The sequence below is a fragment of the Berghia stephanieae genome, chromosome 15 (genome assembly GCF_034508935.2).
Source record: "Berghia stephanieae isolate SIO BIC M18660-M18661 chromosome 15, UCSD_Bste_1.3, whole genome shotgun sequence".
In the NCBI taxonomy this organism is placed as follows: Eukaryota; Metazoa; Mollusca; class Gastropoda; order Nudibranchia; family Aeolidiidae; genus Berghia; species Berghia stephanieae.
In genome coordinates, this window is record NC_088374.1 from 12,430,379 (window position 1) to 12,454,175 (window position 23,797).

The 23,797-nt window shown below is 37.6% G+C and overlaps 1 protein-coding gene across 2 annotated transcripts in view; it reads right to left on the reverse strand.

Moving 5' to 3' along the window:
• LOC144960859 (ras-related protein Rab-11B) overlaps nt 1-22,695 on the reverse strand; it is a 67,675-nt gene extending 44,980 nt beyond the window's left edge. Inside the window, exons 1-5 of one of the 2 annotated variants that reach the window (XM_078894246.1) lie at nt 22,107-22,434; nt 12,130-12,241; nt 9,308-9,391; nt 3,641-3,834; nt 2,158-2,238 (exon numbers count right to left, since the gene is read on the reverse strand). In XM_078894246.1, coding sequence (XP_078750372.1) covers nt 2,158-2,238; nt 3,641-3,834; nt 9,308-9,391; nt 12,130-12,241; nt 22,107-22,146 — 511 coding nt within the window. In that variant the 5' untranslated portion in view covers nt 22,147-22,434. Of the gene's footprint in view, nt 1-2,157; nt 2,239-3,640; nt 3,835-9,307; nt 9,392-12,129; nt 12,242-22,106 lie in introns of both variants that reach the window. The other variant, XM_078894245.1, reaches the window with a different exon arrangement.
• Nucleotides 22,696-23,797: the final 1,102 nt, after the last annotated feature.

Sequence of the window (23,797 nt, forward strand, 5' to 3'; positions counted from 1 at the left end):
TGATTATAATGATGACAGTGATGATGTGGTTGTGGAGATGGTGTTACTGATGATAATGTGATAGTGGCTTTAGTAGTCGTGATATGTGTGGTAGTGAGTGAGAATGACAGGTCACGAAAATGGATGAAATTTTTCAGCAAATAGTTCAAGACCCATCTACGCGACGAAAACGTATAAATTTGAATTTCATTAAACTCTACTGAGATGCAATCCAAAATGCGTCTCGCAATAATTTCTGACACCACTTGGAGGAATTTCAAAAGCTGAAAGTGCAATTACAACATATTGTAGTGATGCAGTGGTGGTTGTAGTAGGGTCGTGATAAGGATGATGATATGGTGGTTGTAATTGTAGAGGTGTTGGGAATGATCGTGTGGTGATGGTTGTAATAGTTGTGGTAGAGATGATGTGGTGGTGGTGGTAGTAGTAGTGATAGTTGGGATGATGTGGTGGTGGAGGATGTAGTTGTATTGGTAGTAGGAATGATGTGGTGGTGGTTGTTGTAGTAGTGGTGGTAGGGATCAGTGATGATAATGACAATTTGTAAAAAAGGAGGAAAATCTATCGGCCCATCTGTCAAGGCCGAATCTAATGCAAAAAATAACATAGCTTTTCATTGTTACATAATATATTACTAACGTCTAAAACACATCTATTCTGATCACAAGATATAAACTGACCTTTTGTAAATATAATTTTTAAAATTGTCATTTCCAATTAATCATTTTAGAGCCCTATAATGCTTCCCACTATATCAAGAGATTATAATAAACTTTTGGCCAAAAGGAGGTATTTTTTATACTACAAACACGGCTAGTGTGTGTGTATTACTGCAACCTTGTGGCTATGCAGCTTATAAATAAGAATCTTTAATCAATTGCAAAACATATTCCATCAAATGAGCGAATTTAAATTAAAAGCCTTTAAAAAAAATATTACTTAAATCGATCAGCCAAACTTACTGTTACATTTTCTCTCTATTACAAAGTGATATCTATAAACATAATAATGTGAAGTTAGAAGGTTGGCTGAGAAATAAAATATGGAAAAGAATCAAAGAAAGAGAGTGAGATATAGATATATTATATAGATGAGATGGAGATAAGAAAGAGAGAGAGAGAGAAGAGAGGAGAGAGAGAGAGGAGAAGGAGAGAGAAGAGAGAGAGAGAGAGAGAGAGAGAGAGAGAGAGAGGGAGAGAGAGAGAGAGAGAGAGAGAGAGAGAGAGAGAGAGAGAGAGAGAGAGAGAGAGAGATTTTTGTTTTAATTGGTAATTAGAGATAGGTTGTAATGAATTCAATTGAATTCAGAACAAACAAAAAAAAAAAAAAGGAGTACAAAGCTAAATGGTACAAAAATATGGACATCCATTTGCTCCACCCCCTTCCCTTTTGATCATCTTTTCATCCAAGGCTGTCATGGGTATTGTACCACTATTCACATTTGGCACCAATGTGTCTAGACTAATGTCATGGGCATGGGAATGTCATAAAAAATCATGCAGCTGAGCAGAGGTGTCAAAAAATGACAAGAAATATTGGTGATTTTTCAGCTAAACTACCTCATAGCCGAAAATGTTTGACACGGCAAAAACAGCTTAAAATATCAGAAAAATCCTAAAATCGCAGAATTTCGCGGAAGATTATCATCACCAAGGGATGATGATGTGATGGTAGCAGTGGTTGTAGCTGTAGTGGTGCTGATGGTAGGGATGATGATATGGTAGTGGTACGGATGATGATGTGGTGGTGGTGGTTGTAGTAGTGGTGGTTGGGATGATGATGTGATGGTAGTTGTAGTAGTGATGGTGGTGGGAGAGATGATGATGTGGTGGTGGTTGTAGTAGTAATGGTGATAGGGATGTTGATGTAGTGGTTGTGGTGAGTCTTTTTAAAAGGTGGAATTGTGATGGTGACGGGCGGAGATAAAATACTGTTTAGGCGGAAGATTCTCAGCCCTGTCAAGGCCACACAGTGCAGCGGCCGGTAATAACTTGGTACCTTTTGGGTACGAAGCAAAGACAGTTCCGCTGAGCCAGTGCCCCTACATAAAAAAGAAATGATTTACGAGGGTAAACAAATTATCTCCCAAAAACTATACATTTAACTGTTTCCCTCCCTGCCAATGAATCAGCGCAATATATTCTTATTCTTACTCACCCGTGAGAATATTATGGAAAGCTGATTCCACATTGGTCGAGTCCAGAGCTGAAGTCTCGATGAAAGACAAGTTGTTCTTCTCTGATATATAAAGAAGTAAAAAAAAAATTTTTTTAATTTATGGTTAACTCTCTCCTTACGGATCCCTTTTGTCCCTTATGGATAACCGAAATTACCACCATTTATGTCACCAAAAACATAAGACAGTATTCTGACATGACAGGCGAAACTATCACATGTGTTAGGTAACGGAATTGGGAAGGAGGGGGGGGGGGGGGAGTGCAATTCATTTTCCTACTTAATTCGCTTTAGGTAATCATCAAAATATTTTTTTTTCACCCCACATTATCAATGTTTTTGTAAAACCGAATTTTAGAGACAATGGTGGAATGGAAAGGTGAAAATAGGAAAGATTCCGCCAAAAGAGTTACTGATTGTTCTCACCGTACTCATAGTCGCGATTATTTTCGATGTACAAAGTTGCGACTTAATGACAAGATGAAGAGAAAGAGAAGATGATTCAGTAACTCTTTTTTGGTGAAGGTTAGTGCTGGTGCGACCAACTAACAATAAAACTTACATTTGTCTCATAATTAGGGAAAATAAGGAATAAGATAAGATATCAAGAATATTTCCCTGATAAAATCGAGAGGGTTGGCAGGGCCTTAACAGCTAAAACAAATAATTTGTTTTCCATTTATCTGTTGAGCAAAAGAAATCTGGATAACAAGAATATCAGTGGTATCATTACTTGCTGGTAACTGTGCAGCTATGTGGTCTTGTGGTATGACACTAGCCCTTAACAGCGTTGTCTGTGTTGGAAACAAATTGTAATATCGCCTAACAGGTGTCATGTCTCGTTCTATATGTTACATGTTGCTGTTGGTCAGGGACCCTTTGTAAAACGCTTTGAGCACGTTTAGTGGACATTGTGCCATATAAAAGCTCAATTTTTAAGAGACTATTTTCCAACGCAGAGGCCTCTACCTAAAGAAGTCTATAGGAGGAATTAAGATACCAAAAAAAAAGAGGGCTTTCTTCAAATAAAGGATGTAGTCATGTCCTGTCATTCATGTTAAATGTTGCTGTTGACTAGAGACCCCTTGCAAAGCGCTTTGAGCATATTTAGTGGATATTGCGTAGATAAAAGCTCAATTTTTAAAGCTCAATCTAGCATCACAATTATAGTAGTTACAGATTTTTTAAATTGATAAAGTTGATACTCTATCCACACTATTTTAAAAACCTTTGAGAAACTATTTCTGCTATTCTTTTGGATCTAGATCACTAGTTTTTCTTATATTTTACATTGATGCATAGGAAATGGTGAAAACTATTTTTTTCCCATTAGAGTTGCCAAATAACTTATAGAAGTAGTATTCTTGATGCCAATGTCACAACAACATAAAAAAAAAAAATTTTTAAACTTTTGGCAAAGCCTCATAATAAATCATTGTCATTTATTATTCATATCATTTCTGACCTGCAAACCCCTTGGCCTCGTCGGTCGGCACAGCCCGCAAGTGCCTCAAATCACTCTTGTTGCCTACCAGCATGATGACAATGTTCTGGTCCGCATGGTCCCGGAGTTCCCTCAACCATCTCTCTACATTCTCATAGGTCAGGTGTTTGGCAATGTCGTAGACTAACAAGGCTCCTACAGCTCCACGATAGTACCTACAAGGTATCAACAAAATAACAATTACATCTTGCAGACCTGTCATTAACAACAAACAAGCAATCTGTATATATATATATACATTCACATATATATGGGGGGGGGGTGCGAAGTCGCCTAGTGGTTAAGGCATTGCACTGTTGCCTAGAAGGTCCCTGGTTCGAGCCCCGTTTCATGCACTTGGTTTTTCTCCTTGAGCAAGATTATTAAACTCCCAATTCGCTCACCTGGACAACATGAGTGATTCTTGTTGACATCAGACATCTTGTTTGATGAAGTTATATTCCTTCATCGAATGCCTAGGCGACAACATCTTATGGTGTCGTGGCGGAAGGGCATAAATTTTTGGTTTATATATATATATATATATAAAATGATAAGTTAATAATGTTAAAGCCACAGTTGTAGTAGACTTGCATGTCTTAAGCAAGGCTGCTGGTGGAACTTTTGATAGCCCCGAACATTTCTTAATATAGTATTATTATAATATAACACAGGAGATCGCCCTTATCTGCTTTAAATGCCTTAATGATTTAGCACCAAGGTATCTTAATGAATTCATAAATGTCTATTATTCATCTAGAATGCTACGGTCTTAATCTGACCACACTAAACTTCAAGTAAATTATTTATTCTATGGTGTGAGATCGTTTTCAAAAACGGAATGACCTTCCAGGGATATTCGCAAACCATCAAGTGTCGATGTTTTAAAATCAAAGCTTAGACATTACTATTTTACACAAACATATTTTAATGTCTCTATCAATGTTTCACATTTATATAATAAACATGTTTTTTCTGTTGTTGTTTTTATTTCTTTAATGAGTAATAACTGAAAGTGTGTCTGTTGTGTGTATGTGTGTGTGTTAGATTCTCATTCTTGTAACTGTGAAGTGCATAGACCTAGTCATTGTTATGCGCTATACAAGTGCTTTATATTATTATTATTATAATATAACCTAAATTTTCAGCTTCATACAGTTTGGGGCACTGTATATGATTCAAATGACCTTTTTTGTCAAATTCTTCATGAGACAAAATACACCAAACGGTTGAAAAAGAGTGGATAAAATCTCAATTTTATCCATACTTCATTGACTTTTGGTGCGAGACTATTTGTTTTTAGATTGTTTTTTATTTATTCATTCTAGAATAACCATTTAGCACAGCGTCATTTCCAAAAAAAAACAAAACATTCAAGCTCACCGTCATTCCAGTTGAAACTTTTTATTTACGCTAATTAAACTACGACAATTCAGATTAATAACCGTGATTCACTATTTTTGCTTTAATCACTGGGATGATCTAAATTGTCTCTGCATGTATCTAATTGTTCTGTGTTTATAGTTGTCATTTCTGTAGGCCGGCAAGACCCATTTTAATTCATGGCGTTTAGCATTAAGCAGACCTGTAAATGCTGGGAAACAGAATAGTCTGTTCAAACACAAAATTGATTTTCACATCACACTCAATAGATTTTTTAGATCAGCAGAATGATCAATAAAATCTTCTGGTAATTTGAAATTCAGGCCCAACAGATTTTTTTTTAATTTTAAAGAAAATGTCAGTGGTGAATCCAAAAATCAAAAGTCAATCGTAAAACTGAACAGAAGCGGCTATGTGGTCTGGTCTAGTGGTATGACACTCGCTTTCGGATTGGAAGGTCCTGGGTTCGAGCCTCGCTCGGCGCATAGTCGAGTCCTTGGAAAAGGCTCTTTACTCACATTCTCTCACCGTACTCAGGTGTAAAATGAGTACCTGGCCGTTGACAGCGTTGTCTCTGTCCGAAAAAATTGTAATATCACCTGTCTTACATGTTGTAGTTGGCCAGGGACCCCTTGTAATGCGCTTTGAGCACTTTTAGTGGATATTGCGCTATATAAAAGCTCAATTTTTTTTTTCATTTAAAGCCATTTTCCAGAAACTTTTGACTTCATTTTCAAGAAAAACGGCAAATCGAGCTTTTGTAAAATAGCACAAAGACCCCAACTTTAAATTTGGCTCACAGGAGTTTCAGACACCACTCGTAGGAATTTCAATGCCGAAAGAGGAATTTCCGCACACAAGAAAAAGGAATTGGAATGGTATTTGGCATTGTGTTTACATATTGTATAGTTCTAAATAGATAACAGATTAGAATTATATTATGATACATAAACACATTGCCAAATACAATCCCAAAGTTTCCTTATTTCAAATGAAGTAAAGCGCCAAAACCTAATGGCAGAGATTGTAGTACTGGTGGGAGTGAGAATGATGTGGTGCTGGTGGTTATTGTAGTAGTGGTAGTAATGATGAAGATGTGATAGTGGTTGTTGTTGTAGTGATGATGATGTGGTTGTGGTATAGTGGTTGTAGTAGTTGTGGTCGTGATGATAATGATGTGGTGGTGGTTTTAGTAGTGGTGGTAGTGATGTTGATGTCGTGGTGATGGTGGTTGTAGTACAAATGGTAGTGATGATAATGTGGTAGTGGTGGTTGTAGTAGTTGTGGTAGTGATGATGATGTGGTGGTGGTGGTTGTAGTAGTAGTAGCAGTAGTGATGATTGGTGGTGGTTGTAGTAGTAGTGGTAATGATGTTGTGGTGGTGGTGGTGGTGATTGTAATAGTAGTGGTCGTGATGATGATGATGTGCTGGTGGTTGTAGTAGTAGTGGTAGTGATGATGATGATGTTGTAGTGGTAGTTGTAGTAGTAGTAGTGGTAGTGATGATAATGTGGTAGTGGTGGTTGTAGTAGTAGTGGTAGTGATGCTGATGTGGTGGTGGTGGTTGTAGTAGTAGTAGCAGTAGTGATGATGTGGTGATGGTTGTAGTAGGGTAATGATGTTGTGGTGGTGGTAGTGATTGTAATAGTAGTGGTTGTGATGATGATGTGGTGCTGGTAGTTGTAGTAGTAGTGGTAGTGATGATGATGATGTTGTAGTGGTAGTTGTAGTAGTAGTAGTGGTAGTGATGATAATGTGGTAGTGGTGGTTGTAGTAGTAGTGGTAGTGATGATGATGTGGTGATGGTGGTTGTAGTAGTAGTAGTAGTGGTAGTGATGATAATGTGGTAGTGGTGGTTGTAGTCGTAGTGGTAGTGATGATGATGTGGTGGTGGTGGTTGTAGTAGTAGTAGTAGTAGTAGTAGTAGTAGTAGTAGTAGTAGTAGTGATGATGTGGTGGTGGTGGTTGTAGTAGTAGTGGTCGTGATGATGAGGTGGTGCTGGTGGTTGTAGTAGTAGTGGTAGTGATGATGATGATGTTGTAGTGGTGGTTGTAGTAGTAGTAGTGGTAGTGATGATGATGTGATGGTGGTGGTTGTAGTAGTAGTGGTAGTGATGATGATGTGGTGCTGGTGGTTGTAGTAGTAGTGGTAGTGATGATGATGTGGTGCTGGTGGTTGTAGTAGTAGTGGTAGTGATGATAATGATGTTGTAGTGGTGGTTGAAGTAGTAGTAGTAGTGGTAGTGATGATGATGTGGTGGTGGTGGATGTAGTAGCAGTGGTAGTGATGACGATGTGGCGGTGGTGGTGGTAGTTGTAGTAGTAGCAGTGGTGGTAGTGATGAAGATGAGGTGGTGGTGGTGCTTGCAGTAGTAGTGGTAGTGATAATGATGTGGTGGTGGTTGTAGTAGTGGTGGTGGTAGTGATGATGATGTGGTGGTGATGATGGTTGTAGTACAAATGGTAGTGATGATGAACTGGTAGTGGTGGTTGTAGTAGTAGTAGTGGTAATCATGATGTGGTGGTGGTGGTTGTAGTAGTAGTGGTGGTGATGATGTGGTGGTGGTGGTTGTAGTAGCAGTGGTAATGATGATGCAGTGGTGGTGGTTGTGGTTGTAGTAGTGGTAGTGATGATGTGGTGGTGGTGGTTATAGTAGTAGTAGTGATGATGGTGGTGGTTATAGTAGTAGTGGTAGTGATGATATGGTGGTGGTGGTGGTTGTAGTAGTAGTGGTAGTGATGATGATGTGAGAGTGGTGGTTGTAGTAGTAGTGGTAGTTGCAGTGATGATGATGATGTGGTGGTGGTTGTAGTAGTAGTGGTAATGATGATGTGGTGGTGGTGGTTGTAGTAGTAGTGGTAGTGATGATGTGGTGGTGGTGGTGGTTGTAGTAGTAGTGATAGTTGTAGTGATGATGTGGTGGTGGTGGTTGTAGTAGTAGTAGTGGTAGTGATGATGTGGTGGTGTTGGTAGTAGTAGTAGTGGTAATGACGATGTAATGGTGGTTGTAGTAGTAGTGGTAGTGATGATATGGTTGTGGTTGTAGTAGTAGCTGTAAAGATGATGAGATGCTGGTAGCTGTTGTAGTAGTAGTGGTAATGATGATGATGTGGTAGTGGTGGTTGTAGTAGTTGCAGTGATGATGATGTGGTGGTGGTGGTGGTTGCAGTAATAGTGGTAGTGATGACGATGTGATTGTGGTGGCTGTAGTAGTTGTGGTAGTTGCAGTGATGATGATGTGGTGGTGGTGGTTGCAGTAGTAGTGGTAGTGATGATGATGTGGTGGTGGTGGTTGCAGTAGTAGTGGTAGTGATGATGATGTGGTGGTGGTGGTTGTAATAGTGATGGTAGTTGTGGTAGTGATGATGATGTGGTGGTGATTTTAGTAGTAGTTGTGGTACTGATGATGTGGTGGTGGTGGTTGTAGTAGTAGTGGTAGTGATGATGATGTGGTGGTGGTGATTGCAGTAGTAGTGGTAGTGATGATGGTTGTAATACTAGTGGCAGTGATGATGATGTGGTGGTTGGAAGAGGGGGGGGGGGGGGGATCCTTGGAACAAATTGACCTCACCGGAATTTGACGGAAGGTGCCCGGAGCCTGGAATTTTTGGCTCCAGACCGGAGTTTTTTCCGGTGAAACCGGAGATTTGGCATCACTGAATAGCACAATCATCATTCATTAACTCTGTGCAGAGACAGCAAGATCTCTCCACTTGTGAAAAAGGAAGGATGACTGACAGCCTTAGATGCAGGGTTGCCAATTCAGGAGGCAAAAATTTACTGAACTTTTACGCATTGAAGGACCCTTTTCCAGAGCTGTCTATTTAAAATGTCAAAAATTCGTCTCCAAGGGAAAAAAGAAAACAGTCCCAATAAATAGCATTACTACAAATCAAATATTTGCCCTCATCATAATCAAAATATGCTCCAACGTCCTAAATACAGTTTCTAAGCAACAAAACTCTACTTTTCAAAAAGATTTATGGAATCAAAAACAATGCAGTTCTCTAGCTGGAGACCAAAATTCGTCATTCTACTAATTTTTCTTAGTACTAGGCAGGCCTGCCTTTCTGAATGCTAAACATTTTACAAAAGAAATTTAGTAGTTACTTTTTTTCCAGTTTATCAGGTGATTTGAAAATATACTGAGGGTTTATAACATAATGTATGCCGTAAATATACGTAAAATTGGCAACCTTGTAGATGGAAGAAAATTTAAAGTTTGAGATAAACAAAAGCAAAATATTAAGACAGGAAAGGCTTACGCGCTGGTGATAGCTCTGTATCGCTCCTGGCCAGCTGTGTCCCAAATCTGAGCTTTGATCGTTTTTCCATCCACTTGTATACTCCTATTACCAATGACAAGGAAATCAAAATTAATTTTGCAAAACATCATACCTAATGAGCATGAAAAAGAATATAATATATGCACATCATGGATGCCATAAGGTTTTGGAGAAAAACAACAACTGAAAATGAGAAGCATAATATCACATATCTAGAACGAATCTTGTAAAGGTAAACAAAACAAAAAAAATCTCTCTTCACTCTTATTTGTAAACTGTGAGTATGGGGTTGGGTCATTTCAATTATATTATTGCTCTCTTGAGAAGAAGGACCTTCAATGGTCTTCTTATTGGAAACAGGAAAAGCTGCTGAGGAGCAAAAAAAAAAAAATAAAAATAAAAAATATACAAAAAAAAAGCTGAAGAAGCCACAGAAAACGGACAATTGGCATATGTAGACCTGTAAATGAGCTCTATAAAAATTGACTGAAACTCTTCGACAAACTGAAGATTCAATTATTTTTTTAAAAATAAGGGCATCATTGGAGAGGAGAGTGATAAATACAATACATTAAAATATTGGGTGTTATTTCTTACTGGAAGTATGACTGCCATAATTTGATGTAGAAGGAATGCTAAATAAGCATGTCATTCATATAGGTAAAGATGACTTCATCAAAATCATATTCCTGCCTCTGGAATTTTTTTGACATAGTCAGAAAAATAATCACCATTATCATCTTTAACTTCTAGCCATGACCTATTGAATTTATTCCTCACATCTTTATCGATGCTCGACAAGTCTGAATTGCGATCCACGAACAGCTAAGCCATTGTGAGAACATTAGAATAATGTAGCAATGAGCAAACTTGATTTTCAATCAGTAAATGAACAGAAAAAAAAAAACTTAAATAAATATGTTTCTGGCCAATACACTGAATTATTAAGTAGAATGAATTATCAAGAAGAAACTTCGGCAGGCGTAGGTAGCGGAAAAATTCAAAGAATCGAAATGAAGGTAAATCGCCACAAAACAGCAAGCTCACTTGGGCTTGAGCAAAACAATGGCAGAAAACGTCCTGATTTGCACGGGAATTAATTAGGCTACTTACCATTGTTCCTTATAATCAGGTACCCAATCAGTGAAGAAACGGTCAACCAGTTTGTTTACAACGTGAGGCAATCGAACTGTGCTTGTAGCAATCTATCCTAACTTTCGATTTGAAGGTGTGTACATAACATTCGCAATTTACTTTATCATACTTTTGAGACTCGCCAGGTAAATGTGGTTAATTTTGGCTTAGATGAAACAGTGAAATTTATCGCTCGGTGGCTCAGTTAAAATTGGCTACAGTTGGGATCACGACAGGTTTGGAAAGTGAAAAAATAATTTAACGAAGGATGTGTGAAAATACCCAGGGATGTGTTCAGACACGCCTTTTATAAAAAGCGTCGCTTAGTCTTGGCAATATATACATCGTTAATATAAACGGTCCCCATGAGCTACGCGTAGCGCTGTGGAACACTCCTAATTACTTTACGGTCATTCGACTACAATTTGTGAATTCTTTTTTTTTAATTTCTTTCTTTCTTTCTTTCCTTTTTTTAAATATTTGAATTTGACAAATTGACTGATTTCAGTTAATTGACTGAGAATTTACAGGTCTATATATGATTTAAATATGGTGGTTTCTTTTCCAGTGGTGCCAACCCTTGCCCATATAAACGAGTACAATGGAGATCCAAAATAGTAAGGTTTGAAAAAATGTGTACGATCCTTCAAAAACAACAATTAACACTAAATCTGATGATGGGCAATTATTCCATACTTGCAATATTATAATTGATAATTTAAACTTACTATTTATAGACAATATAAATAGTATCCACTTCCAGAATCCACTTATAAATCTGATACGACCCACTCAGATAATACTTTACTGAACTCCCTATTATGAATGCCCAGGTTAACAAACATTAAAATATTTAAGTACACTAAAAGAGTGTATGAACAATGCTTAAAAAAAATAAAAAATAAAAATTAATAATATGTACACACCTGAGCAAAATATGTACAATTAATGAGCAAAAATGGGTACGAATACGCAGTTTTTACGTAAGGTTGGCACCACTGCTTTCCCAATGTTCAAACATGATCAATGCTTTTCGCGATATGGTAAGCTGTCCCTTTTGTACACAAATACAACTTTATTCTAGTGAGTTCCAGTGAGGAAGGGTCCTTTGAGCCCCGAACATTTTTTTTTTTCATTATTATTTTTTTGTATTTCTTTTCTTTTTCAAAACAGTACCATTTCATTTTTATCTTAATTTAAACCAGGAGTAAAATTCCAAATTCAGTCAATCAAATCTGGCTTCAAAATAAGTCTGTAAAAAAAACAAATAAAAATGATTATTTGAACTCTTTAAGGTAAATACATTATCAATGGACAGGAAGCTCCAGTTTACATCAGAGAAACATGTTTCAACATGAGTCCCCCATAGGGATGGTACTGTCGACAAGACCTATTTGTCGATAAATTTGGTGTATTAATAATTCAGTATAAAATGAAAAAAAAACAAAAAAAAAAAACAATATAAATCTATATCTAGGATATTTGATTTTTGATAAGATCAGATAGCAAGTAACAATATTGAGCAGATCTAATCATTAGAGCAAGAATACCACAATTTTCCAGCACAGTGTTGCCAGATGTTGCCTGAAGTTGGTCCCCCCAAAATTTATATAAGTTATAAGTAACCGGTCTGAGAATGGTAACAATGACCCCCGCAGACAGCTTACCTGGTGGCAAACTCCACTCCAATGGTACTCTTACTCTCCAGGTTAAATTCATTGCGTGTGAACCGTGATAGCAGGTTACTTTTCCCCACACCAGAATCTCCTATCAATACAACTGTGGAATAGAAAAATAATTTTTTTAAAAGATGAGCTTTTCTATAACGCACAATATCTACTAAACATGCTCATCAAAGTGCTTTACAAAAGAGTCCTTAACCTCATTTTACATCTGAGTATGTTGAGAGAATGTAAGTATAGAGCCTTTTCCAAGGACTCAAATATGCGCTGAGTGAAGCTCGAATCCAGAACCTCCAGATACCACTAGACCACATTGGCATTTTCTCATCATCGGTCACAGAGTTATCCTTGTTGTCTTATCTTATTTTAATTGAAAAAATTTTTAAAAGGAGAAAAAAAGATGAGGGTGACAAAAAAAAGTAGATAAGGAGGAAAATTTTGACCACTTGTCTTTATAATATAAGTATAAGCCACATATGCACTAACCCTACTTTCAGAGCAATTAAAATGATAAAAATGAACGATCATCCATACTCTAGATAACCTCTGGAGAGGGAGACTACACCTATTTGTTCCATCTGGCATCTCAGGACTCTCACTACCAGTACATTTGATTGTTTTTAAAAAGAGGAAAATCCTTCTCAGACCTCAAAATTGTTTTTTGTTTTTATAAGGGTTTTACGGCGATGGTTTGTTTGTTTGTTGCTTTAGGTCTCTTCCAACACAATTGAGGTTATATGAGAGACCGCTGAAACAAAAAAAAAACAAGCAATCTAACAAAAATAGTACAAATGTAAATCAAAATCATAACCTAAAGATTTCATAAGCTAAATTATAAATAACCAAGAACAAACAGGCAGAAGATTTACAGAAAAAAAAATATCCCCTGTCAAAAATACAATCACAAACCAAAGAAGCAGGATAGGCTAGTAAAGAGAAGAAGAAACGACATCACTATCGGATCGTACACCCATGCGAACATCATAGGTATATGATTCAAGGGTGATGCTCCCATCCAACCACCCACAAAAATATCTACGGCGCTGGCAACACATTTAGGTCATATCAGCGCCAGTAAAAAGGAAGAAAACTGGATAGTAAAAACATTCTAGATATACAATTAAAAGGACTTGAGGAAAAAGTAAGACAAGGGGAAATGATTCAAATAGGGAACAGATGTAGATTCCAAGAGCACACTGTCTGTGTACTTAGTTTGAGATCACCTAAAAGTCTCACCCAGACATCAGCACAAGTCCCAGGGGTGAAGAAGACTGGTCACAAAAAAGGAGGAAATTTTTCATCGTGAAGATCATGACCCATCCAAGCGACCATCACCTATAAATTTGAATTTCACTCAAATTTACTGAGATGCGATCCAATATTTGTCTCGCAGCAATTTCTGACACGAATCGGTGGAATTTCAAAAGTTGAAAGTGTAATTACAACATTTTGTGGTTGTAGTAGGGATGATGATGTGGTGGTGGTTGTAGTAGTAGTGGTGGTGGTAGGGATAATGCATTAGTGATTGTAGTAGTAGTGGTCGTATGGATGATTGTGTGGTGGTGGTTGTAGTCAGTAGTAGCGGCGGTAGGGATGATGAGTAGTGGTCGTATGGATGACTGTGTGGTGGTGGTTGTAGTAGTAGCGGCGGTGGTTGTAGGGATGATGGTGTGGTAGTGGTGGTAGGGATGATGTGATGGTGATTGTAGTAGTGGTAGTAGGGTTGATGATGTGGTGGTGGTTGTAGTATGTAGTAGTGGTGGTAGGGATGATGGTGTGGTGGTGATTGTAGTAGTAGTGGTGGTAGGGATGATGGTGTGGTGGTGGTGGTAGTAGTAGTTGTGGTAGGAACGATATTGTGGTGGTAGTTGTAGTAGTAGTGGTGGTAGGGATGATGTGGTGTTATTTGTAGTAGTAGAGGTGATAGGGATGATGTTGTGGTGGTGATTGTAGTAGTGGTAGTAGGGTTGATGCTGTGGTGGTAATTGTAGAAGTAGTAGTCTTAGAGAAGAGTGTGTGGTTGTAGTAGGAATGATGATGTGGTGGTAGTTGTAATGGTGGTAGGGATGATGTGTTGTTATTTGTAGTAGTGGTGGTGGTAGGGATGATGATGTGGTGGTAGAGATGTTGATGCAGTGGCTTTGGTGAGTGTTTTTTATTATCAAAAAAAAATTGAAAAAGGAGGAACTGTGATGGGGGTGGGCGGAGATAAACTACCATTTAGGCGGAAATCCACCAATGGGCGGAAGATGCTCAGCCCTGAAGTCCCCTCTTCTAAGAGGAATAAATTCAAATATTTACAAATCAGAATTTTAAAAATAACAGTATCTAACAGAGACATGATTAACAAGGAAAAAAAATATCATCTCCCAAAACGATAACTATGCATTCGACTGTTTCCCTTCTAGCCTAATCATGAAGCCAAGACAACAAGTATTGATTTTATTTTTATTTTCATTATAGGAATAATCAGTTTCGATGGACAATATTAAGGAATGGACAGGAATGAAGATGGAAGAACTCTTGGAGAAGGTCAACAATAGAGCAGAATGGCGGAAAATGGTGAGAGCTACATCCCATGTACACCCCCCCCCCCCCCCCCACCCCCGGCGATAATCAGATCATGGGGGATGAATGAATGAAATGAATGAATTACTTATGTTTAAAAAAGAATAAATTGGAATGGGACATAAAGTTTCCTTTTCAAAAAATATTTCAGAGTATTCCCATATTTGCACTGTTTTTTCCAAACTTCTGTTGTTTTTATGTTTTAAGGGATTCACAGCGCTTGCAACACATTAAGGTCATATCAGCGCCAGTAAAAAGGAAGAATATAGGATAGTAAAAAGTTCTAGAATAACAATTAAAGCACCCAAGAAAAAGTAAGTCAAAGGGGAATTTGTTCAAATAGGAAACGGATGTAGATTCTAAGAGCACACCATCAATGCACTTTGAGATCACTAAATGTCTGATCCAGACACAAGCACAAGTACCCACTAAGAGGAATACACTCAAATGTTTACAAATCATTTATAATATGTAAACAAAACATAATACAGTGCATAACAGAGAGATGATTTACAAGGAAAAAATATCTATCATCTCCCAAAACTAACTATATATTTGACTGTTTCCCTCTCTAGCCAGGGCCAGGACAAAACAAGTTAATCTCATTCCAAGACAAAAACAGAAAGCATCTTGGAAAACGGATATGGAATAGAAGACAGTACGTGCCTCCGTACCCACAATGGGAGGCCAGGAACCCCACCCAGTTTCAGACTTCTCAGGACGTGCAAAACAGTTGAGGAAACAGTATGTATATACTAAGTAATATGGAACAAAATTCGAGACATTCAAATAAATTCGAGGAAATCATACTCGAACTCGAAGTGTATTTTCCATTTTACCCAAAGTGTCTTTTGCCATTGTCATTGTTAATGTCAGCAACAATCACTTTAACCCATATCACACTTGTCAGATAAAAAAATACTTTCCTTCAAAAAGCTGATAAAAGATTGCAATGCCTTAGATTGCATTTTTTTCCCCTAATTTAATCTTTCTACACTGGCCATTAATTTTCTTCCCAGAACCAGGTTTGTCATCGCACAGATATGCACATCAAATCATGTTAGTTTTAAAATGTTTGGCAATGTGGTCTAGTGGTATGACACTAGTTTTAGGATCAGAAGGTCCTGGGTTCGAGCCCTGCTCGCTCGGCACATAGTTGAGTCCCTGGAAAAGGCTCTTTACTCACATTCTCTCCCTGCACTCAAGGGTAAAATGTGTATCTGGCCCTTAACAGCTTTGTCTCTGTCGAAAAGAATTGTAATATCGCCAACAGGCGTCATGTCCCATCCTAAATGTTAAATGTTGCTGTTGGCAAGGGACCGCTTGTAAAGTGCTTTGAGCACCTTTAGTGGATATTGCGCTATAATAAAAGCTCATTTTTAAAAAATTGGTTCTCATGTCATGTCAACACCTAAACACCTTGACTAGATGTTGTTTGTTTGTTTTAAAGGATTTCACGGCGCTTGCAACACATTTAGGTTATGTCGGCATCACTCTAGATGTACAATAACAAGGACTTAAGGAAAAAGCAAGACAAAGGGAAATGGTTCAAAAAGGGAACTGATGTCAATTCCAAGAGCACACTATCAGTGTAGTTAGTTTGAGATCACCTAAACGTTTCACCCAGACACCAGCAAAGATCCCACTAAGAGTAAGAGGGATACACCCAAATGTTTACAAATCATGTTAAAAATATAAAAATAACAGTTCAAAACAGAGATGAATTACAAGGAAAAAAATATCATCTCCCAAAACTATACTTTATACATTCGACTATTTTCCTCTCAGCCAGGAACTCCGGCCATGGTCAAGACAAAACCAAGTAATCTCATTCCAAGACAAAGACAGAAAGCAATTGGAAAACAGATACAGGGAGATAGAAGACAGAACAAGTACCTCCCTGCCCACTATGGGAATTGACTTGATATGTTAGTTTATGCTATTGAAGAATTGGGTTCAAACATAGATAGCCATGAGAGTGAATAAGATAATTGGTAAACATATTATGCTATAGCTTGATTAAATTCAGACGCTCACACTTAAAAGCTAACACTCAGAACTAGAGGTGTGTGTGTAACAAGCATTATGTCCTGTCCTAAGTTAAGTGTTGCTGTTGGCCAGGGAACCCTTGTAAAGTACTTTGAGCGTGTTTAGTGGATATTGTGCTATATAAAAGCTCAATCTTTTAATAGCTTCTAACATCGGGATCACATCGATTCGAAACCTCAATCGGGCAACAGGGCAGTGTTGGTAAGGAGGACATAACATTAACTTTCGTTCAGAGAGATTGAGAGATGAATGTTCAAAGAATTGGTAAGGGTAGACTGTACCACTGGATGGCCAGGGCTAAATTAATGGCTGCGACTATTTGGACTCGAATCTGAACAGTCTCCAGTGGCTATGCGCAGGTGCAATCAACAGATTATACGGACTCAAGTCTTAAAAGTCTCCCGTGGCAGTATAGTTTTTTTAAAAATATATATGTGGGCGTCCTTGAGATAATCAGACTCCCTCCCGAGTCCGAATTGCCACTTCAAAATTAAATGTTGTAGCCGGAGGAGGGTTGTCAGAAAATTTGAGTGCGGCCTCGTTAGAATTGGAGGTAAGCACAATGGCCAAAAATGGAAAAATATGTTTTGTCCCAGTAGTGTAAGGGTTGCTTTTTTTTTTAAAACGTACTTCTTATAATATAAATATAGAAAAAGCATTGCTCCAATTAATGTTTAAGTTTAAGTCAAGAAGTAGGCTACCTAGGTTTTAGTTTTACAAATACTGACTGTATTACTGTATACTGAATTAGGTACTGATACCAATATTGATACTGACTGACTGATACTGAAATTATTGCATTGTGTTCTGTCTACTACCAGTCACTCTACCATTATATTTTGACTTTTGACTTGTGTCACAAGTTGTGAAGATCCAGGTCCAAGACTAAACGTTAACTTTAATGGGGTTGGTGCATTGTTTGTGGAAGTGTGGAAGTGGTTAGATTAGGCACTTTCACCGATACGATTTTCACTGCCGTCGTTGACGCCGCTATCGCCTCGAGAAGTTGTGACCGGGTTTTTACGGTCCTGCGGAGGGGGCCTACGGATATCTACGTATTTTTGTGTTTTTTGATAAATGAACGGGGTCGTATCAGGTATCATTGTTTTCTGGAGATCGCGCATTTTTCAACAGTCTTTGTTTCATCGAGATCCATTCATTGGTTCAGAAGATACAGCAGAGTGAAGAAAGGCAAGTTTTTACTGATTTACAATTTTTTTTGTTGAAAATATAATGTTTTCAAACTTTATTGCAGTTAAAGCTTAACATTTCAATGTATTGTATTCCAAATTTCATCTCATTTCATCCACCGGCAATGTGTTTTTTAGAACCGTAAAGAAAGGCGGTCTGATACCACCAGACCTGAAGTCGAGCGGAAATCTATCGATAATAGGTTTTTTCTTCTTTGTGTCTATTAAGCTACTTTCGTTTTAAAATTTATCGTAATAGATGGGGATCTTGTTCATTTTAAATGAAACTTGGTCTCGTTTTTATTTATGATTATTATATTTTTCCACTATGTTAATTTAATTTGACTTATATTGAAGTGAAAACAATGTGTTTTTAGAATTTTAATTTTAGTTTAGAATGGGTCTTCGTCTACAACTTTTGTCTTTTTTTTTCATCATCTCTTCCAACTTTCCAACATCATAATCGTCCATCATTATTATCACCATCTTCATATCATCACCACTTATTACTTTGTTATTAATAATTGTTAATTAATGACAATATAATAGTTCTGGCTCTTGTCTCAATTATTTTTTGTGGTTGTATTTTCCCCCTTCCCTCTCAGATTCAGCATTCCAATACAGCTTTTGAAAACTTCAACCTGACAAAGAAATCAAAATGGACCCTGTGTCTACCTTAATTGATGTATTAAAAACATTTCAGTATCTCCCTCCAGATCCTGATAATATTTGTCATGGATATATTATTTTCATTTCCTACTTGGAGAAAAAAAATCTGAATCAGGATCATTCTATTCAGATTCTTAAAGACACCAACTTGGCCTTGACCAATGAGAACAAACAGTTAGTAAAAGAAAATAAAAAAATTACATCTGATCTGAATCAACTGTTTTCCTTGAACAGAGATTTAAAAACAGAGCTGAAGGATTGCCATATTCAAATTGATTATTATATCGCTCTATTAGAAGAGACTTCAGCGCCATCTTGCTCTATCATCCAAAATAAAACTGGCAACAGTTACTCCTGCTCCATAAGAAAGGTCATATACAAATGTCTGTCAAATGAGGTACCAGCAGCTACCACTGGCACAGTTGTAAAATATGCAGTTCAGTGTCTCACTGGTTCTTCCTTATTGTCAGTCCCAAACATATCGACAGCTACCAGAATGGCACGTGAGATGGGAGTAATTGCTGACATTCAGTCTGCTGAAACAATTCTGTCATCTGATGCAATGACCTTATCATGGGATGCCACAATGGTTGATGGACAACACATCAATGAAATACATATTTCAACAAAGTCATCAATACTCACCCTTAATGCAGCTCAATTGCCTGGTGGATGTGCAGAGGATTATGTACATCATATTTCAGACACTTTGGACAACATTGGGATGGCTTATGCTTCGTACAAAGGTATCCCACATATTGATGTGTGTGATGCCATAAAAGGAAAAATTTTATGTACTTTAACAGATCGGGCTGCTGCCAATCATGCTGCCGTGGTGCTGCTGGAGGAGAAATTGAACAAAAGCTTGTTGGATCTCAAGTGCAACCTCCACCCTTTGGATGGCCTGGCAAATGGCGCCCGTTCAGCTCTTAGAAAGCTGGACAGTAAGAGAAATCTTCATGGGAAAACCCTTGGAGGAACAAGCTGTGCTGTAAGTGTTATTCAGGGGATTTACAAGATTCGATACAAGGAAAAGGGTGACCCTCTTGGTTTTAAAATTTTTCTTAAGTCGGAGGATTTAAAACCAGGAACGTTCTTGAGGTATGTTGGGAATCGTCTCCATGTTCTTTTTCATCTGGCTGGAACTATTTATCGTTATCGCCACCAATTGGTCACCTATCTGAGGACACAGTGCAGTGCAACAACTCTTGCAAATTGCCTCGCCACCGATCTGTCGAATCCGAAAATTCTCAATGACCTGCAACTTTTGGGGATGGTGGGTAAATCGATCACAGCACCATGGATGGCTCTTTGCTACACTTCGTCCTCTGTTAGGAACCATGCAGGAATAGCTCATTCTTTGATCAACATCATTCCTAAGATTCAGACACTCGCCCATGCCCCGGATCGACTGTACTCCGCAACCGAGGATGTGTTCGGTCGACACTTTATGGAAGAAGACACAGTTCTTCAGTCTTTAAAAATAGTTGATAGAGATGAGGCTGATTTGTATTTGTCTACAGAATGTATTCTTCAGGAGTTTGTGTCTATTCTGACACGACAACTGAAAGAGTACATGCCTGAGGTGCAAATTCTGCAGCTGTCATGGCTGGAAGAGTTGACACCGCCCCAGCACACAACATATGGGCAGAGAGAACCCTGGGCATTCTTGACAAACAGATGAGGCGAGCCCCAAATGCTGCTCTAGATTATATCGATGCCAAAGTCAAGGTGAAGACCGACGGAACACTTGATTGGCTAGACAGCAAGTCCATTGAAGAGCTATCAAAAATCATCCTGTTTGCAAGGTGCCAGGGCATAAAGAATAAGTCCAGCTTTAATCTACGCCAGTCTGCATTGCAAATGGAGCTGGTGAAACGGCAGAGGGTAAAGCAACAAAAGAAGGACAGAGTGCGAAGAGCCAAAATTGCAAATGATGTCACCGGTGCGCTTCAGGACTCATCTGGATTGTCAAATACTCAAATCTTCAGAAATGTAAAAGGGCCTCTTCTTGGATATTTAACTCAAATTTTCGATCAGCCGAAAGAGGTCATCGGATGCTATATTATTCACACCTGGAATGTTGAGGGAGAAGATATTCTTTACAATGGTCGAATTGTCAAATTGTCCAAGAAGAGGGATATTTTTACCATATCTTACTGGCGGGAGGAAGAGTCTGAGGACGAGTCTACAGAGTTCAGAGTAAAAGTTGTAGACATCATCACTGATATCGTGACAGAGGATCTTCACTTCCTTTGACTCTGATATTGTCTTCTTGAAGAATTGTTTCTGCCTTGCTGTGGATCCAGGTATGTTAATTTGCTGTCATTTTAATTTGGTTTACCTTTTGTTTCCTCAGTGACCCCGAACTTTTAAAAAAATATCAGCCGATGATTTTGAAACAAAATATTTTTATAGACTTCGGTTACATGGTACAAAGGGAAATTAGCTATTACCTTTTCATATTTCTGGATAGAGCTTGAAAAGACCTTTAAAATGATATATCATTTGTCAATATCTGTTAAATAGGACAGTTTTTATAGTCCGATTTGTAAATCGGGTTTTCGCATACGGTACAGCGCCATTGCTCAATCACACGTAATGTTACATAATCATTACATAACAATGTTGCGTGATTAATTTCTTGCATTATTTCCTTTGGTCTAGTACCTCTATTGATTATATTAGGTGAAACATGTAATAATATGCTCTTTTTTTAACATAGTTGCTCTCTAGAAGGGAGAAACCCTAAATTCATCAATTTTTCGGTCACAATTTTCAAGAATATTTTCTTATATAGCTATATAAGGAGAAATTGTCGATATAAAAATCCATAACTTTTGAACCAATTGAGCTACAGTGTTGTATCATATATCATTTTAAATGGTTTTTAAAGCTCTATCCAAATAACATGGTTTTATTTCCTTTAGTCCCCTTTGAAAAATTCATGAAAGTGCCTGGTTAGATTGATTTGAAATGTGTGTGTATGAGTATGTGTGTGTGAGTGTGTGTGTATGTGTGTAGGCGGTGCAGGTCTAGATATGACTATGGCCATGGCCATTGGACGACATGAATCAACAAAATGAAAATGAATCTGAGAATTGAGAATGAAACTAAAACTAAAGATGAATGAATGAGAATGTGTACTGAATTGGCATTCATTCATAAAGATAATCCGTAATGGACGCAATGACCCGACGAAAAATAAACCTAAATAGCAAATTATCAGCGAGATTCAAATCTTGAAAGTTACAGGTTTAAGCGATAAACTTGTGGAATATAACAGAATCATTGTCCTTTTCAGTTTGTCCACTTGGCAAATAGACTTGAAAAGGGGAGGGGCCGTCAAATGTCGTTGCCATCGTCATTTGTTCATCGCTAATAATTCTGAGGGCAATATTTTGTCACAGCAAAATACAAACCCTGATTCGAGGATTGCAGCCTAAAAACCAACAACTCTGCAAAATAATTTGACATTAAGCTCACCTTTAAACAAATAATCATATTCATCGTCTTTCGATCCCATTTTGATGGTGTAGTCACTGCTTCCGCTTTCGAAGAGGGTGTAAACAAAAGGGTTCTAGCCCCGGCTACAAATCACCAGGGGCTAAAATATCAATGTAAATTCCCTTATCACAACTTGGTGAAACCACCAATCAATTTGTAACAATTTAAAATGGCAGATGGCTCCGATTTTAAGAGATTTATTAACACCTGAAGAAAGTTATTTCTTCAATCGACTTAAATGGCGGATATTCAACGCCCCTGCCCTTTATATTTTCACTCTGCGCATGAAAATGACGTCAAAGTGAATACGGAAATGAATAAGTTGCCATTCGTACGGTTTCTTATTCGTACAGTCTTTTTACATCCGATTTTATTCCACTTTTTTTTAACTACAAGCTTAACAGAATTTATTGGAAGTACGTGTAATCTTCTTCGGTGATAACGGAATGAAGGAAAAGTAATAATCAGAATCAAAATAATTTGTCTTCGACATCGCTAGATATGGTGGCCACGTCACTGCTGATTACCTGTCCGAACGAGTCAGTTGCCTTTGAAAATTAAATGGAGTGACATATATATTATGACGTTCTTATCTTCATGATTCAATGACTAGGCTATAGAATACATTTAAAAACGAAATACTGCAGTGAGGTGTGTATATAATCCATGATGTCAGCTTAATTTATTTAATATTTATTTATTTATAAATCGACGTGTACCCATTATGCATTTCTGAGATACAAAGACAATTATGAGTTTAATTTAACCATTTTTTTTGGGCGTTGGTTTGATAATAATAGTCATAATTAAATTCCATTCAAATAAGCCCGCGGTAGTCTGTGGTCCCGATAGCTCAGTTGGTAGAGCACTCGCTCCACACTCAAAGGGACCAAGATCGAACCCGGGTGCGGTCGAGATTTTTTCTGACCCCCCTGTCCACCCAGCAGTGATTGGGTAGCTGAGTCTGTTAGACTTGGCGGGAAGTACTTAGCGATTGACTAGCGTCCTATCCAAGCAATTGTTATTGACCGTTTCACGCTATAGAAACCGGGATAAACTCCGGCTCCATGCGCTATATAAATCCTCTCTCTCTCTCTCTCTCTCTCTCTCTCTCTCTCTCTCTCTCTCTCTCTCTCTCTCTCTCTCTCTCTCTCTCTCTCTCTCTCTCTCTCTCTCTCTCTCAAAACCTCCTCAATAATTTCTGCAATTTCATTAAATCACCGCTGTTTTTTTTTTTTTAATTTTTTTTTTTTTTTTTTTTTTTGTGGTTTTATTATTTTAAGGGCATCTTACAAAATAATAAATAACTACAAAAGTAACATTTTTTATTGTTTAAAAAATTTGTATGCACATTATTAAATGTATATTCTAAGCTCATGCCAAATTTTATTACTCTCTTTAAATTTTAAATGCCCGTATCCAAGGAGTTATCTTTGCCCATTTATTCGACTGTGCATGAAACAGGTGCCTCAACTTCCAATTCGATTTTCTCAAAACTTGGTTTTTACGCTCTTTCTATTTCAAACAGTCATATCTAGGCAATTAATAATCAGAATTTTATAAATTTGGTATCAAATTTTCAGGCATGAAATAAGCTTCGATTGGGTACAAAAGAAAAATTAAAAAATTGAAAATAGAATATATAGGCAATTAATAATCAGAATTTTATA